At 43.7% G+C, this 18,729-nt stretch overlaps 1 protein-coding gene across 2 annotated transcripts; it reads left to right on the top strand.

The window, feature by feature from the left end:
• The first annotated feature begins 111 nt into the window (after positions 1 to 111).
• Positions 112 to 12,974, top strand: LOC112218129 (high-affinity choline transporter 1-like). 2 transcript variants are annotated; one of them, XM_042315258.1, is made up of 10 exons: positions 112 to 340; positions 560 to 610; positions 847 to 1,096; positions 1,495 to 1,608; positions 3,167 to 3,322; positions 3,412 to 3,560; positions 4,076 to 4,219; positions 5,555 to 5,708; positions 11,651 to 11,868; positions 12,017 to 12,974. In XM_042315258.1, the coding sequence occupies exons 3-10, from the start codon at positions 910 to 912 to the stop codon at positions 12,671 to 12,673; spliced, it is 1,779 nt and encodes a 592-aa protein (XP_042171192.1). In that variant the 5' UTR covers positions 112 to 340; positions 560 to 610; positions 847 to 909; the 3' UTR covers positions 12,674 to 12,974. The 2 variants fall into 2 exon arrangements, with proteins under 2 accessions (XP_042171192.1, XP_042171191.1); XM_042315257.1 differs by lacking the exon at positions 560 to 610.
• Positions 12,975 to 18,729: the final 5,755 nt, after the last annotated feature.

Raw genomic sequence — 18,729 nt, 5'->3', positions numbered from 1 at the left:
AAAGATTTCCTTAATTTTGGGTCAGTCACAGTGGTCTTTCTCTCTCTTCCTCTCTCTCATACACGTGCGTACACCACTAGCAGCGGTAGGAAAAACCCAGTGACGTTTCTCGTGCTCATTATTCTCATCAAAAATATGTTTTTCTCTCTCTGACGCGCGTGAACACCGGACGTCTGACGCCACCTGGGTCTCTTATAAAAAAGTCACCGGGAGGGACGATCTCAGCACGTAGCTCTTGGTCGATCATTACTTCGTTTTCAAGCAGGGTACCGGAGGATAACGCACTGGCCAGTGTCTATCTGTACATCCGTTCGTTGAGAAGCGGCTTTCACCTCAAGTGGTAAAAGAGTCTATTTTCTCATGTTGTTGTTGTTGTTGTTGTTGTTGCTGAAGACATGTTAGACCACGTAAAGTAAATCTATATCATTATACATGTGTTTTACCATTGCTCCAGATACAGTCTATATCATCATTGTCTGATTTGAGGAGGGTTGTGTTTAAAAAGGACACATTTGATATTTTAAATACTCACGTCAGATGTTTGCAACTCTCCCATCAGAAGAAGACGTCCGTTTAACGCCTCAACAGCTCCACGGACTGTCTGACGGTTGTGCGTAATGGGCTTTTTACGCACATTCATAGAGACTGTGGAAACTAGTCGGGGATTTAAAAAATGAAGACTGTTGTCTTATTTCTGATGTTATAAAATAGTAACATAATAAATCTAACGAAAATATAATTACAACTATAATGTTTTGTCTTTAATTGGTCTTTTAGTCTATTCATTCATCCATTCACTGCCACTCAATTCAATGGTCACTTTCTCTCCGCACCCCATCCATGCAGGTCTCAATGCCACCCGGTTTCTAGCGAAGACACGCGGCTCAACTCGAGCTAAAACAAGACAAGATGACCGGTATCCACGTGGAGGGACTGGCGGCGATCGCCCTCTTCTACGTTCTGATCCTTGCGGTGGGGATCTGGGCAGCGTGGAAGAACAAACACGCCGGGGAGGCGGAGGGCACAGACCGCAGTGAAACCATCATGGTTGGTGGAAGGGACATTGGTTTATTTGTTGGTGGTTTTACCATGACCGGTGAGTTTCATTGTGTGAATGATTGAGATGTTCTATTTGTAAGTTGATTTCTAAATAAAGGTGATTCTGAAAGTTTACTCTTGTAGGACTATACCCTTTTTAAAATGTAAAAACCGGTTGTAAAAAATGTATAGGCTACTTCAATTTGATAACTCATGCTCGTTGGTTAGGGGAAAGGCTTTTAACTAAAGACACTAACATGTTGAATTGCAACATTGAACAGCTTTAGTTTACAGATTTTTTAAAATACATTATTCCGTGAAGGAACTAATAATCAGGCCATAATTCTTATGCGCGGAATGTTGTAACCTTGTCGTTTGGATTTACACGCATCAGGTAATCATGACTCTGTGAATTACTGTAGGCTGAACATTTATATTTAGTTGTTGTCATTGCAGCGACCTGGGTTGGTGGCGGATACATAAACGGAACGGCGGAGTACGTCTATCTTCCTGGGTACGGCTTGGCTTGGGCACAAGCGCCTTTTGGATATGCGCTAAGTCTAGTCGTAGGTGAGTCATCTCATTAATAATAAACAGTGCGTTCGGGAAGTATTCAGACCCCTTGAATTTTTCCCAAATGCTGTTACCTTACATCCTTATTCTAAAATGGATTAAATTGTCAGGGCTCTGGCTGGGCAACTCAAGGACATTGAGACTTGTCCCGAAGCCACTCCTGCGTTGTCTTGGCTGTATGCTTTGGGTTGTTGTCCTGTTGGAAGGTGAACCTTCGCCCCAGTCTGAGGTCCTGAGCGCTCTGGAGCAGGTTTTCATCAAGGATCTCTGTACTTTGCTCCGTTCATCTTTGTCTCGATCCTGACTAGTCTCCCAGTCCCTGCCGCTGAAAACCATCCCTGCAGCATGATGCTGCCACCACCACCATGCTTCACCATTGGGATGGTTCCAGGTTTCCTCCCGAGGTGACGCTTGGCATTCAGGCCAAATAGTTCAACCTTTGTTTCATCAGACCAGAGAATCTTGTTTCTCATGGTCTGAGAGTCCTTTAGGTGCCTTTTGGCAAACTCCAAGTGGGCTGTCATGTGTCTTTTACTAAGGAGTGGCTTCTATCTGGCCACTCTACCATAAAGGCCTGATTGAGATGGTTGTCCTTCTGGAAGGTTCTCCCATCCCCACAGAGGAACTCTGTCAGAGTGACCATCAGGTTCTTGGTCACCTCCCTGACCAATGACCTTCTCCCCTGATTGCTCAGTTTGGCCGGGCGACCAGCTCTAGGATGAGTCTTGGTGGTTCCAAACTTCTTCCATTTAAGAATGATGGAGGCCTCTGTGTTCTTGGGGACCTTCAATGCTACAGACATTTTTTGGTACCCTTCCCCAGATCTGTACTTCGACTCAATCCTGTCTCGGCGCTCAAACGACAATTTCTTGAACTTCATGGCTTGGTTGTTGCTCTGACATTCACTGTCAACTGTGGGACCTTATATAGACAGGTGTGTGCCTTTCCAAATCATGTCCAATTAATAGAATTTACAACAGGTGGACACCAATCAAGTTGTAGAAACATCTCAAGGATGATCAATGGAAACAGGATGCACCTGAGCTCAATTTTGAGTCTCATAGCAAAGGGTCTGAATACTGATGTCAATAAGGTATTTCTGTTTTTTATTTTTAATACATTTGCAAACATTTCTTAAAAATGGTTTTCGCTTTGTCATTATGGGGTATTGTGATGTCATTATGGGGTATTGTGATGTCATTATAGAGGTATTGTGATGTCATTATAGGGGTATTGTGATGTCGTTATGGGGTATTGTGATGTCATTATAGGGGTATTGTGATGTCATTATGGGCTATTGTGATGTCATTATAGGGGTATTGTGCAAAGAGTGATGAGGGTAATTTAAAAAAATCAATTTTAGAACAAGGTAACAAAATGTGGAAAAAGTCAAGGGGTCTGAATACTTTTCAAATGCACCGTACAATAGACTACAGTTTGGAATATATAACTTAATAACGTAGACTTGTGAAATAATCCACAATATATTTGACATTCCTCTGAAAATCCCCAATATCCTGTGCGTTTATTAAACCTGCCAACATGCCGTGTGCAGGAGGTCTGTTCTTCGCCAAGCCCATGCGCTCCAGAGGTTATGTCACCATGCTGGACCCTTTCCAGCAGAAGTATGGGAAGAGGATGGGTGGTCTGCTCTTCATACCTGCTCTAATGGGAGAGATCTTCTGGTCGGCGGCCATTTTATCTGCTCTGGGTAAGTTATTATCAATGATATTACAGCACAGTGGTGATCTCTGTCTGTATTGTTACTATCTCTGACCAGGTCCCTGTCTGTTCCTCTAGGAGCCACGCTGAGTGTGATCATAGACATAAACATCAAGATGTCTGTGGTGATCTCTGCCTGTATTGCGATCTTCTACACGTTAGTCGGAGGTCTGTATTCTGTAGCCTACACCGACGTGGTGCAACTCTTCTGTATCTTCCTGGGACTGGTGAGACACTCTCCCGGACCACTTATTTCAGCTGGACTTCATTTTGCTTGGGGAGTTTGTACATTTGGGACCATTCTGTTGGGTTCCATTGTAGCTGAAACATTTGAAAGGATTTGAGAAGGAATAGGCACAACTCTTACTTTAAAAACATGATTCTATATTTCTACAACAATTAAAAACATGATTCTATATTTCTACAACTATTAAAAATATGATTCTATATTTCTACAACTATTAAAAACACGATTCTATATTTCTACAACTATTAAAAACATGATTCTATATTTCTACAACTATTAAAAATATGATTCTATATTTCTACAACTATTAAAAACATGATTCTATATTTCTACAACTATTAAAAACATGATTCTATATTTCTACAACTATTAAAAATATGATTCTATATTTCTACAACTATTAAAAATATATTTCTACAACTATTAAAAACATGACATTCCGGCTGAGCAGTGTGTGTTTGACCCAGGGTTCATGTGTCTCTGCCTCTGTGTCAGTGGGTTTCAGTGCCGTTCGCTCTCAACAACCCAGCGGTGTCTGACATCAAGATCAGTGCAGTGAAGGAGATCTACCAAGCTCCCTGGAAGGGAAACATCAAGAGAGAAGACACCTGGGTCTGGATAGACAACTTCTGTCTGCTGGTACGTACAGTACTGGATAGGACTGGTTCTGGATAGGACTGGGCCTGGATAGGACTGGGTCTGGATAGGACTGGGTCTGGTTCTGGATTGGACTGGTTCTGGAAAGGACTGGGTCTGGTTCTGGATAGGACTGGTTCTGGAAAGGACTGGGTCTGGTTCTGGATAGGACTGGGTCTGGATTGGACTGGTTCTGGATAAGACTGGGTCTGGATAGGACTGGATAGGACTGGGTCTGAATAGGACTGGGTCTGGATAACACTGGGTCTGGATAAGACTAGGTCTGGATAGGACTGGGTCTGGATAGGACTGGGTCTGGATAGGACTGGGTCTGGATAGGACTGGGTCTGGATAAGACTGGTTCTGTCTGCTGGTACGTACAGAACTGGATAAGACTGGTTCTGGATAAGACTGGGTCTGGATAGGACTGGGTCTGGATAGGACTGGTTCTGGATAAGACTGGGTCTGGATAGGACTGGTTCTGGTTCTGAATAGGACTGGTTCTGGATAGGACTGGTTCTGGATAGGACTGGTTCTGGATAGGACTGGGTCTGGATAGGACTGGTTCTGGATAGACTGGGTCTGGATAGGACTGGTTCTGGATAAGACTGGTTCTGATACTTCAGCAGACAGAATATTTACTGTTTAAGGAGTAGTGATAATGTTCTGATTGTAATGATACTTACTGTTGAATTCACTATCTCTTCTCTGTGTTCTAGATGAATTCACTATCTCCTCTCTGTGTTCTAGATGAATTCACTATCTCATCTTTCCATTCTAGATGAATTCACTATCTCCTCTCTGTAATCTAGATGAATTCACTATCTCCTCTTTCTATTCTAGATGAATTCACTATCTCCTCTTTCTATTCTAGATGAATTCACTATCTCCTCTTTCCATTCTGGAGAATTCACTATCTCCTCTCTGTAATCTAAATTAATTCACTATCTCCTCTTTCCATTCCAAATGAATTCACTATCTCCTCTCTGTGTTCTAGATGAATTCACTATCTCCTCTTTCCATTCCAGATGAATTCACTATCTCCTCTCTGTGTTCTAGATTAATTCACTATCTCCTCTTTCCATTCCAGATGAATTCACTATCTCCTCTCTGTGTTCTAGATGAATTCACTATCTCCTCTTTCCATTCCAGATGAATTCACTATCTCCTCTCTGTGTTCTAGATTAATTCACTATCTCCTCTCTGTGTTCTAGATGAATTCACTATCTCCTCTCTGTAATCTAGATGAATTCACTATCTCCTCTCTGTGTTCTAGATGAATTCACTATCTCCTCTTTCCATTCCAGATGAATTCACTATCTCCTCTCTGTGTTCTAGATGTTGGGGGGGATTCCCTGGCAGGTATATTTTCAACGGGTTCTCTCTGCCTCTTCAGCTACGTACGCCCAGGTGCTCTCGTTCATCGCCGCTGCAGGGTGCCTGGTCATGGCCGTGCCCTCAGTAATGATCGGGGCTATAGGGGCCTCCACAGGTGAGACATGCACACACACACACACACACACACACACACACACACACACACACACACACACACACACACACACACACACACACACACACACACACACACACACACACACACACACACACACACCTGGGGTACAGTTCCTTTATGTATGAGCGGTTCTAACTAGGACATGTCGTTCTGTTGTGTTGGTTGATCTACAGTTGTTAGTTGTTTTCTTAACATTCCCAAACGTCTGATTGAGAGTTCCTCATCTGGTAGCCTAATGATGACACATATTCCAGAGGTATGTCCCCCTGCTGGGCGTTGGGGGGTAGGGGGTCCGGGGGACACCTCAGGGTGTAACCATGTTCCCCTCAGATCTCTGGAAAGCTCCTAAAAAACATCAGCAGCTGGTCCCTTCATCCATTATGGAGGATTATTCTCAACCTCTCTCTCCATCTCTCTCTCTGTCTCTCTCCCTCTCAATCTCTCTCTCTCTCTGTCTCTCTCTGTCTCTTTCTTTCTCTCCCCCCCTCCCTCCCTCTCTCTCTGTCTCTCTCTCCCTCTCCATCTCTGTCTCTCTCTCCCTGTCCATCTCTCTGTCTGTCTCTCTCTCTCTGTCTCTTTCTCTCTCCGTCTCTCTCCGTCTCTCTCCCCCCCCCTTCCTCTCTGTCGCTCTCTCTCTCTCCCCCTCCCTCTCTCTCTCTCTCTCCATCTCTCCATTTACTACTGTGAACTTTGTAAATATTACATCTGAGGAGAAGCAGAAGGGACTGAATTAGTTTTGATCTCCAGGTTTTAACTCCAGCATCAAAGTCCTGCTGAATCACTGTCTGTACACTCAGTTACAGAGTCAGGAATGGGAGGGGAAATGCTACGTTAAGGGGTGATATATAGTTACAGTACTACGTGAGGTGAAATGCTACGTTAAGGGGTGATATATAGTTACAGTACTACGTGAGGTGAAATGCTACGTTAAGGGGTGATATATAGTTACAGTAAGACTACATCCAGTGAAGGGAGGTGAAATGCTATGTTAAGGGGTGATATATCGTTACAGTAAGACTACGTCCAGTGACGGGAGGTGAAATGCTACGTTAAGGGTTGATATATAGTTACAGTAGGACTACGTGAGGTGAAATGCTACGTTAAGGGGTGATATATAGTTACAGTAGGACTACGTGAGGTGAAATGCTACGTTAAGGGGTGATATATAGTTACAGTAGGACTACGTGAGGTGAAATGCTACGTTAAGGGGTGATATATAGTTACAGTAGGACTACGTGAGGTGAAATGCTACGTCTAGGGGTGATATATAGTTACAGTAGGACTACGTCCAGTGACGGAGGGTGAAATGCTACATTAAGGGGTGATATATAGTTACAGTAGGACTACGTGAGGTGAAATGCTACGTTAAGGGGTGATATATAGTTACAGTAGGACTACGTGAGGTGACGGGAGGTGAAATGCTACGTTAAGGGGTGATATATAGTTACAGTAGGACTATGTGAGGTGAAATGCTACGTTAAGGGGTGATATATAGTTACAGTAGGACTACGTGAGGTGACGTGAGGTGAAATGCTACGTTAAGGGGTGATACATAGTTACAGTAAGACTACGTCCAGGGACGGGAGGTGAAATGCTACGTTAAGGGTTGATATATAGTTACAGTAGGACTAAGTGATGTGAAATGCTACATTAAGGGGTGATATATAGTTGCAGTAGGACTACGTGAGGTGAAATGCTACGTTAAGGGGTGATATATAGTTACAGTAGGACTACGTGAGGTGAAATGCTACGTCTAGGGGTGATATATAGTTTCAGTAGGACTACGTGAGGTGAAATGCTACGTTAAGGGGTGATATATAGTTACAGTAGGACTACGTGAGGTGAAATGCTACGTTAAGGGGTGATATATAGTTACAGTAGGACTACGTGAGGTGAAATTCTACGTTAAGGGGTGATATATAGTTACAGTAAGACTACGTCCAGGGACGGGAGGTGAAATGCTACGTTAAGGGTTGATATATAGTTACAGTAAGACTACGTCCAGGGACGGGAGGTGAAATGCTACGTTAAGGGTTGATACATAGTTACAGTAAGACTACGTCCAGGGACGGGAGGTGAAATGCTACGTTAAGGGTTGATATATAGTTACAGTAGGACTAAGTGATGTGAAATGCTACGTTAAGGGGTGATATATAGTTGCAGTAGGACTACGTGAGGTGAAATGCTACGGTAAGGGGTGATATATAGATACAGTAGGACTACGTGAGGTGAAATGCTACGTTAAGGGGTGATATATAGTTACAGTAAGACTACGTCCAGGGACGGGAGGTGAAATGCTACGTTAAGGGGTGATATATAGTTACAGTAGGACTACGGGAGGTGAAATGCTACGTTAAGGGTTGATATATAGTTACAGTAGGACTAAGTGATGTGAAATGCTACGTTAAGGGGTGATATATAGTTACAGTAGGACTAAGTGATGTGAAATGCTACGTTAAGGGGTGATATATAGTTGCAGTAGGACTACGTGAGGTGAAATGCTACGGTAAGGGGTGATATATAGTTACAGTAGGACTACGTGAGGTGAAATGCTACGTTAAGGGGTGATATATAGTTACAGTAAGACTACGTCCAGGGACGGGAGGTGAAATGCTACGTTAAGGGTTGATATATAGTTACAGTAGGACTAAGTGATGTGAAATGCTACGTTAAGGGGTGATATATAGTTACAGTAGGACTAAGTGATGTGAAATGCTACGTTAAGGGGTGATATATAGTTGCAGTAGGACTACGTGAGGTGAAATGCTACGGTAAGGGGTGATATATAGTTACAGTAGGACTACGTGAGGTGAAATGCTACGTCTAGGGGTGATATATAGTTACAGTAGGACTACGTCCAGTGACGGAGGGTGAAATGCTACATTAAGGGGTGATATATAGTTACAGTAGGACTACGTGAGGTGAAATGCTACGTTAAGGGGTGATATATAGTTACAGTAGGACTAAGTGAGGTGACGGGAGGTGAAATGCTACGTTAAGGGGTGATATATAGTTACAGTAGGACTATGTGAGGTGAAATGCTACGTTAAGGGGTGATATATAGTTACAGTAGGACTACGTGAGGTGACGTGAGGTGAAATGCTACGTTAAGGGGTGATACATAGTTACAGTAAGACTACGTCCAGGGACGGGAGGTGAAATGCTACGTTAAGGGTTGATATATAGTTACAGTAGGACTAAGTGATGTGAAATGCTACGTTAAGGGGTGATATATAGTTGCAGTAGGACTACGTGAGGTGAAATGCTACGTTAAGGGGTGATATATAGTTACAGTAGGACTACGTGAGGTGAAATGCTACGTCTAGGGGTGATATATAGTTTCAGTAGGACTACGGGAGGTGAAATGCTACGTTAAGGGGTGATATATAGTTACAGTAGGACTACGTGAGGTGAAATGCTACGTTAAGGGGTGATATATAGTTACAGTAGGACTACGTGAGGTGAAATGCTACGTTAAGGGGTGATATATAGTTACAGTAAGACTACGTCCAGGGACGGGAGGTGAAATGCTACGTTAAGGGTTGATATATAGTTACAGTAAGACTACGTCCAGGGACGGGAGGTGAAATGCTACGTTAAGGGTTGATACATAGTTACAGTAAGACTACGTCCAGGGACGGAGGTGAAATGCTACGTTAAGGGTTGATATATAGTTACAGTAGGACTAAGTGATGTGAAATGCCACGTTAAGGGGTGATATATAGTTGCAGTAGGACTACGTGAGGTGAAATGCTACGTTAAGGGGTGATATATAGTTACAGTAGGACTACGTGAGGTGAAATGCCACGTCTAGGGGTGATATATAGTTTCAGTAGGACTACGGGAGGTGAAATGCTACGTTAAGGGGTGATATATAGTTACAGTAGGACTACGTGAGGTGAAATGCTACGTTAAGGGGTGATATATAGTTACAGTAGGACTACGTGAGGTGAAATGCTACGTTAAGGGGTGATATATAGTTACAGTAAGACTACGTCCAGGGACGGGAGGTGAAATGCTACGTTAAGGGTTGATATATAGTTACAGTAGGACTAAGTGATGTGAAATGCTACGTTAAGGGGTGATATATAGTTGCAGTAGGACTACGTGAGGTGAAATGCTACGGTAAGGGGTGATATATAGATACAGTAGGACTACGTGAGGTGAAATGCTACGTCTAGGGGTGATATATAGTTACAGTGACGGGAGGAAATGCTACGTTAAGGGGTGATATATAGTTACAGTAGGACTACGGAGGTGAAATGCGGATATATAGTTACAGGTGAAAATGCTATGTTACAGTAGGACTAGGTGAGGTGAAATGCTACGTTAAGGGGTGATATATAGTTACAGTAGGACTACGTGAGGTGACGGGAGGTGAAATGCTACGTTAAGGGGTGATACATAGTTACAGTAGGACTACGTGAGGTGAAATGCTACGTTAAGGGGTGATACATAGTTACAGTAGGACTACGTGAGGTGAAATGCTACGTTAAGGGGTGATATATAGTTACAGTAGGACTACGTGAGGTGAAATGCTACGTTAAGGGGTGATATATAGTTACAGTAGGACTACGTGAGGTGAAATGCTACGTGTAGGACTACGTGAGGTGAACAGTACTACGTGAGGTGAAATGCTACGTCTAGGGGTGATATATAGTTACAGTAGGACTACGTCCAGTGACGGAGGGTGAAATGCTACATTAAGGGGTGATATATAGTTACAGTAGGACTACGTGAGGTGAAATGCTACGTTAAGGGGTGATATATAGTTACAGTAGGACTACGTGAGGTGACCGGAGGTGAAATGCTACGTTGAGGGGTGATATATAGTTACAGTAGGACTACGTGAGGTGAAATGCTACGTTAAGGGGTGATATATAGTTACAGTAGGACTACGTGAGGTGACGTGAGGTGAAATGGTGATACATAGTTACAGTAAGACTACGTCCAGGGACGGGAGGTGAAATGCTACGTTGAGGGTTGATATATAGTTACAGTAGGACTAAGTGATGTGAAATGCTACGTTAAGGGGTGATATATAGTTGCAGTAGGACTACGTGAGGTGACCGGAGGTGAAATGCTACGTTGAGGGGTGATATATAGTTACAGTAGGACTACGTGAGGTGAAATGCTACGTTAAGGGGTGATATATAGTTACAGTAGGACTACGTGAGGTGACGTGAGGTGAAATGCTACGTTAAGGGTTGATATATAGTTACAGTAGGACTAAGTGATGTGAAATGCTACGTTAAGGGGTGATATATAGTTGCAGTAGGACTACGTGAGGTGAAATGCTACGTTAAGGGGTGATATATAGTTGCAGTAGGACTACGTGAGGTGAAATGCTACGTCTAGGTGTGATACATAGTTACAGTAGAACAGACAATCTGACATGACTGTTTATCTTCATCTATAAAGCGGCAGTAGGGTTGTTCTGTTATGGAGGTTCCACATTGGTCTTTCTAACCTGACACACGAGTTCTTAGACACGGCTGTAGTTCTTTGTGGGTTCCTTAGTCTGCTGTTCTTCCATGGCTGTAGTTCTTTAGTGGGTTCCTTTGACCGCTGTTCTTCCACGGTTGTAGTTCTTTAGTGGGTTCCTTTGACCTCCCACAGTTGTAGTTCTTTAGTGGGTTCCTTTGTTTGACCACTGTCTAAATATTTTTTCTGGTTCTAAGTTCTAAGTTCTTGGTTCTGGGTTCTTGTTGTTGTACACTGTTGTGTGTACTGTTCCTCATGTTCCTCAAACTGGAACCAGAGAAAGGGAGTCCTTTAGATTCAGCTGTGGTTCCAGGTTCCAAACGATATGTTGTGTTCCTGGTGTTCCTCAAACTGGAACCAGAGAAAGGCAGTCATTTAGATTCAGCTGTGGTTCCAGGTTCCAAACAATATGTTGTGTTCCTGGTGTTCCTCAGACTGGAACCAGACGGCGTATGGACCTGTACCTCCCAAGGAGAGGGACCAGGCAGACATGATATTACCCATAGTCCTCCAGTACCTCTGTCCTCCCTTCGTCTCCTTCTTCGGCCTGGGGGCGGTCTCTGCTGCCGTGATGTCATCCGCCGACTCCTCCATCCTATCAGCTAGCTCCATGTTCGCTCGGAACATCTACCAGCTGGCTTTCCGCCAATCTGTGAGTTGGGAAGGGGGCGGGACAAAAAAAACCCACCACTTACCACTTCCTGTTCACAAAATATCTGAACTTCATAGGAGCAGTTGAGCCACTGTTCTCTGTGTTGTTGTGTGTGTAACGTTGTACCCCCCTCCCCCACCCCCCCCAGGCATCGGACACCGAGATCGTGTGGGTGATGCGTGTCACCATCTTTGTGTTCGGCGGCCTGGCCACGGCGATGGCGTTGCTAACGGGGACGGTGTACGGGCTGTGGTACCTGAGCTCCGACCTGGTCTACGTTATCATCTTCCCTCAGCTCATCTCCGTTCTCTTCGTCAAGGGAACCAACACGTACGGCTCTGTTGCCGCTTACGTCTTTGGTCTGATCCTGAGAATCGGAGGAGGGGAACCCTACCTCTCACTACCCCCCTTCATCTACTACCCCGGCTGGCAGATAGAGGACCGGATCCATCATCTGACTGGAGAGGTGGAACACATCGTGGTGCAGAAGTTCCCGTTTAAGACCGTCTCCATGTTGGCCTCCTTCCTGGGCAACGTGGCTTTCTCCTACCTGGCCAAGTATCTGTTTGAGAGCGGCAAGTTGTTGCCCAAGTATGACTTCCTGGACGCGGTGTTGGCCCAGCACAGCATAGAGAACATGGACAAGACCACGTTGGTCAACCGTAACACCATCGTGCTGTCTGAGATGGCGGCTGTCAAACCAAGGCTCAGCGTTCAACTGGCGGCTACGTTCACCCGCAGAGACACTCTGGCTGAGGAGGACTCGAGTCCCGAAGACAGCCCCAACCACGAGACCCTGGACTAAACCCCGGATCTTGAACCCGGAACGTAAAGAGACTAAAGAGAGGACTGAAATGACAAAGACTGAAATACACATTTTGACTAGTTTGATATTTAACCACTTTGATTTGATCCCCATCACGGCCAAGTGAGTTATGGAGATGGAACAGAATAGATGGCATAGAGATAATGCCATCTATTGGGGCGGCAGGGTAGCCTAGTGCTTAAAGCGTTGGACTAGTAAACGAAAGGTTGCAAGATCGAATCCCCGAGCTGATAAGGTAAAAAATCTGTCGTTCTGCCCCGCATTGTACAGTGTTTTGTGTGGCGTGTATATCTGTATATAATATATAGTAGTAATATGTGTTTCTGTATATAATAGTAATAATATGTGTATATCTGTATATAATATAACAGTAATAATATGTGTTTCTGTATATAATATAATAGTAATGTGTTTCTGTATATAATATATAATAATAATATGTGTTTCTGTATATAATATATAATAATAATATGTGTATCTGTATATAATAGTAGTAATATGTGTATCTGTATATAATATATAATAATAATATGTGTATCTGTATATAATATATAATAATAATGTGTATATCTGTATATAATATAACAGTAATAATATGTGTTTCTGTATATAATATAATAGTAATATGTGTATCTGTATATAATATATAATAATAATATGTGTTTCTGTATATAATATATAATAATAATGTGTATATCTGTATATAATAGTAATAATATGTGTTTCTGTATATAATATATAATAATAATATGTGTATCTGTATATAATATATAATAATAATATGTGTATCTGTATATAATATGTAATAATAATATACGTTTTAGACAGACGATGCTGGTGGAAGTTATATATCAGAGACCCCTTACTAAATCTTACTAAATCTTTATTTATTTTTGATGTCTTAAAAAGAAACAACGCTGAAATTGAATAAATTATATTATTTAAACAATTTAATGTCTAATGTTTTAGTTGTTGAGCTGTCGTTATAGAAAACAGTCCTATGTCAACATGTTCTCATGGGGAATGTGGATTTTCAGGGCGACACACGGTCCAGTTTAGTGTATCTGCATACAGTAGTTTATCATCAGGCCTTGTTTTTTTTTTTAAATGTTCCTGTTTTTGCTGTTTGTCATTTTCCCCGTCTGACATCACAATGAACCCTCCCAGCCTCCCAATCACAGCTCTTTGTGGCTCTCCTCTCTCAGGGACATGTTTTAAAATGGGAGAGAGAGAGACCGTCTGACATCACAATGAACCCTCCCAGCCTCCCAATCACAGCTCTCTGTGGCTCTTCTCTCTCAGGGACATGTTTTAAAATGGGAGAGAGAGAGACCGTCTGACATCACAATGAACCCTCCCAGCCTCCCAATCACAGCTCTTTGTGGCTCTCCTCTCTCAGGGACATGTTTTAAAATGGTGGCCGACAGGGAGAGAGAGAAAGACTCTCTAATGGCTACCTTCCTGTTAACTATAGTCTAGTCCTGTCACTGAGGAGAGAGAGAAGACTAATGGTTACCTTCCTGTTAACTATAGTCTAGTCCTGTCACTAAGGAGAGAAGACTAATGGTTACCTTCCTGTTAACTATAGTCTAGTCCTGTCACTGAGGAGAGAGAGAAGACTAATGGTTACCCTCCTGTTAACTATAGTCTAGTCCTGTCACTGAGGAGAGAGAGAGACTAATGGTTACCCTCCTGTTAACTATAGTCTAGTCCTGTCACTAAGGAGAGAAGACTAATGGTTACCTTCCTGTTAACTATAGTCTAGTCCTGTCACTAAGGAGAGAGAGAAGACTAATGGTTACCCTCCTGTTAACTATAGTCTAGTCCTGTCACTAAGGAGAGAAGACTAATGGTTACCTTCCTGTTAACTATAGTCTAGTCCTGTCACTAGGAGGAGAGAGACTAATGGTTACCTTCCTGTTAACTATAGTCTAGTCCTGTCACTAAGGAGAGAAGACTAATGGTTACCCTCCTGTTAACTATAGTCTAGTCCTGTCACTAAGGAGAGAAGACTAATGGTTACCTCCTGTTAACTATAGTCTAGTCCTGTCACTGAGGAGAGAGAGAGAAGACTAATGGTTACCCTCCTGTTAACTATAGTTGAGTCCTGTCACTGAGGAGAGAGAGAAGACTAATGGTTACCTTCCTGTTAACTATAGTCTAGTCCTGTCACTAAGGAGAGAGAGAGAGAAGACTAATGGTTACCCTCCTGTTAACTATAGTCTAGTCCTGTCACTGAGGAGAGAAGACTAATGGTTACCTCCCTGTTAACTATAGTCTAGTCCTGTCACTGAGGAGAGAGAGAAGACTAATGGTTACCCTCCTGTTAACTATAGTCTAGTCCTGTCACTGAGGAGAGAGAGAAGACTAATGGTTACCTTCCTGTTAACTATAGTCTAGTCCTGTCACTGAGGAGAGAGAGAAGACTAATGGTTACCCTCCTGTTAACTATAGTCTAGTCCTGTCACTGAGGAGAGAGAGAGAGAAGACTCTCTCTAATGGTTACCATCCTGTTGACTATAGTCTAGTCCTGTCACTGAGGAGAGAGAGAAGACTAATGGTTACCCTCCTGTTAACTATAGTCTAGTCCTGTCACTGAGGAGAGAGAGAGAGACTAATGGTTACCCTCCTGTTAACTATAGTCTAGTCCTGTCACTAAGGAGAGAGAGAGAAGACTAATGGTTACCATCCTGTTAACTATAGTCTAGTCCTGTCACTAAGGAGAGAGAGAGAGACTAATGGTTACCTTCCCTGTTAACTATAGTCTAGTCCTGTCACTGAGGAGAGAGAGAAGACTAATGGTTACCATCCTGTTGACTATAGTTATAGAGTCCTGTCACTGAGGAGAGAGAGAGAAGACTCTCTCTAATGGTTACCATCCTGTTGACTATAGTTGAGTCCTGTCACAGAGGAGAGAGAGACTCTCTCTAATGGTTACCCTCCTGTTAACTATAGTCTAGTCCTGTCACTGAGGAGAGAGAGAAGACTAATGGTTACCCTCCTGTTAACTATAGTCTAGTCCTGTCACTGAGGAGAGAGAGAGAGAAAGACTAATGGTTACCTTCCTGTTAACTATAGTCTAGTCCTGTCACTAAGGAGAGAGACTAATGGTTACCTTCCTGTTAACTATAGTCTAGTCCTGTCACTAAGAGAGAAGACTAATGGTTACCCTCCTGTTAACTATAGTCTAGTCCTGTCACTGAGGAGAGAGAGAGAGACTAATGGTTACCCTCCTGTTAACTATAGTCTAGTCCTGTCACTGAGGAGAGAGAGAGACTAATGGTTACCCTCCTGTTAACTATAGTCTAGTCCTGTCACTGAGGAGAGAGAGAAGACTAATGGTTACCATCCTGTTGACTATAGTCTAGTCCTGTCACTGAGGAGAGAGAGAAGACTAATGGTTACCATCCTGTTGACTATAGTTGAGTCCTGTCACTGAGGAGAGAGAGAGAAGACTCTCTCTAATGGTTACCATCCTGTTGACTATAGTTGAGTCCTGTCACAGAGGAGAGAGAGAGAAGACTCTCTCTAATGGTTACCCTCCTGTTAACTATAGTCTAGTCCTGTCACTGAGGAGAGAGAGAAGACTAATGGTTACCCTCCTGTTAACTATAGTCTAGTCCTGTCACTGAGGAGAGAGAGAGAGAAGACTAATGGTTACCTTCCTGTTAACTATAGTCTAGTCCTGTCACTAAGGAGAGAAGACTAATGGTTACCCTCCTGTTAACTATAGTCTAGTCCTGTCACAGAGGAGAGAGAGAGAGAAGACTCTCTCTAATGGTTACCATCCTGTTAACTATAGTCTAGTCCTGTCACTAAGGAGAGAAGACTAATGGTTACCATCCTGTTGACTATAGTCTAGTCCTGTCACTGAGGAGAGAGAGAGAGAAGACTCTCTCTAATGGTTACCATCCTGTTGACTATAGTTGAGTCCTGTCACTGATCAGAACCTTTCCTCTTCCACATATGGACAAATAACTTGATCAAATCATTTGACGTTTTCAGAACTCTGATGCATTCTAGTACATTCCTTTTTACATAAAGGAACTATTGTCATCTATTTATGGTGTGTTTTTCAAAGTTGTTGAATGATTTCCCCATCATTCTTTTCTTACAAGAAAATGTCATCGTATTAAATCAGTGGCCGGTTAGAAGCCTTTCGCCAGCGTTGATTGGTAGGGGACTCTGGAAGCCAGCGGGTAACTCTGCCAGCGTTGATTGGTCTGGAAGCCAGGGGACTCTGGAAGCCAGCGTTGATTGGTAGGGGACTCTGGAAGCCAGCATCGATTGGTAGGGGACTCTGGAAGCCAGCATCGATTGGTAGGTTACTCTGATAACCGTGTCGATTGGTAGGGGACTCTGGAAGCCAGCGTTGATTGGTAGGGCGACTCTGGATAACCGTGTCGATTGGTAGGGCGACTCTGGAAGCCAGCGTGATAACCGTGTCGATTGGTAGGGGACTCTGGAAGCCAGCGTTGATTGGTAGGGCGACTCTGATAACCGTGTCGATTGGTAGGGCGACTCTGATAACCGTGTCGATTGGTAGGCGACTCTGATAACCGTGTCGATTGGTAGGCGACTCTGATAACCGTGTCGATTGGTAGGCGACTCTGATAGCCGTGTCGATTGGTAGGCGACTCTGATAGCCAGCGTTGATTGGTAGGGGACTCTGATAACCGTGTCGATTGGTAGGCTCTGGACTCTGATAGCCAGCGTTGATTGGTAGGCGACTCTGATAGCCTGTGTCGATTGGTAGGCGACTCTGATAGCCAGCGTTGATTGGTAGGGGACTCTGATAGCCGTGTCGATTGGTAGGCGACTCTGATAGCCAGCGTTGATTGGTAGGGGACTCTGATAACCGTGTCGATTGGTAGGCGACTCTGATAACCGTGTCGATTGGTAGGCGACTCTGATAACCGTGTCGATTGGTAGGGGACTCTGATAACCGTGTCGATTGGTAGGCGACTCTGATAACCAGCTTCTGGTGTGCGGAGAGAAAGAGAACACGATCCGAAAACGTGACAAAAATTACAACGCTCGGCTTGCGTCTTTATCCATCAGATAAAAGACCCGTGGTCTTAATATAGATCCTGTTAGTTATATTACCTTAAGTGCTGCACTCGTCTGGTATGGAAGGGGGAGGGAGTAGAGGAGTTGGGGGGAGGGGTTAATGTAGCCTGTTAGAGCCGTCGCCCCTGAGGGGATGACGCAAAGGCCCCACATACACTCCCTTGCCCCCCCCACTGTGTCCTCCGCTGTGTCCTTGGGCTCCGGGACCCAGTCCCATAAAGACACGCCAGCCAGAGAGTCTCATTCACAAAGGAACAGCAGAGTGCACTCACCATAATTAACCATTATGACAGGGAAAAACTCAATCCACTTATTCTCTGGTAGTGGGAATGGGGGAAGGGGGAAGGAGGAAGGGGGAAGGGGGAGGAGGAAGGAGGAAGGGGGAAGGAGGAAGGGGAGGAGGAAGGAGGAAGGGGGAGAAGGAAGGAGAATGGGAGGAAGGGGGAGGGGAAGGGGAATAGGAGGAAGGGGGAGGGGGAAGGAGAGGGGTTCATGATGTCCGGCTTGGCTCTCCTTCCTTGATGTTGGAGGAAAAATAGCATTTGGACGCTACAAAAATACAGATGCATTCATGGATATTTTAAACGTATTTAAAAGGTCCTTGTGACGTGTCGTTGATGTCTTGGACGTATTTAAAAGGTCCTTGTGACGTGTCGTTGATGTCTTGGATGTATTTAAAAGGTCCTTGTGACGTGTCGTTGATGTCTTGGATGTATTTAAAAGGTCCTTGTGACGTGTCGTTGATGTCTTGGATGTATTTAAAAGTCCTTGTGACGTGTCGTTGATGTCTTGGATGTATTTAAAAAGTCCTTGTGACGTGTCGTTGATGTCTTGGATGTATTTAAAAAGTCCTTGTGACGTGTCGTTGATGTCTTGGACGTAATTAAAAGGTCCTTGTGACGTGTCGTTGATGTCTTTCAGACGAGTTCTAATGAAGCGTCGTAGTAGCCACCTCTTATAACCCC

The sequence above is a fragment of the Oncorhynchus tshawytscha genome, unplaced genomic scaffold, assembly GCF_018296145.1.
Source record: "Oncorhynchus tshawytscha isolate Ot180627B unplaced genomic scaffold, Otsh_v2.0 Un_contig_2333_pilon_pilon, whole genome shotgun sequence".
Taxonomy (NCBI): domain Eukaryota; kingdom Metazoa; phylum Chordata; class Actinopteri; order Salmoniformes; family Salmonidae; genus Oncorhynchus; species Oncorhynchus tshawytscha.
Note: the sequence above shows the minus strand (reverse complement) of the source record. Positions and strands in the feature narration are given on the sequence as shown.

Coding starts and splice junctions, on each gene's coding strand:
- LOC112218129 (XM_042315257.1), top strand. CDS start 910: ATGACCGGTATCCACGTGGAGGGACTGGCGGCGATCGCCCTCTTCTAC. Junction 3,323..3,411: donor GGCCATTTTATCTGCTCTGG/GTAAGTTATTAT, acceptor CTGTTCCTCTAG/GAGCCACGCTGAGTGTGATC. Junction 5,709..11,650: donor GGCTATAGGGGCCTCCACAG/GTGAGACATGCA, acceptor GGTGTTCCTCAG/ACTGGAACCAGACGGCGTAT.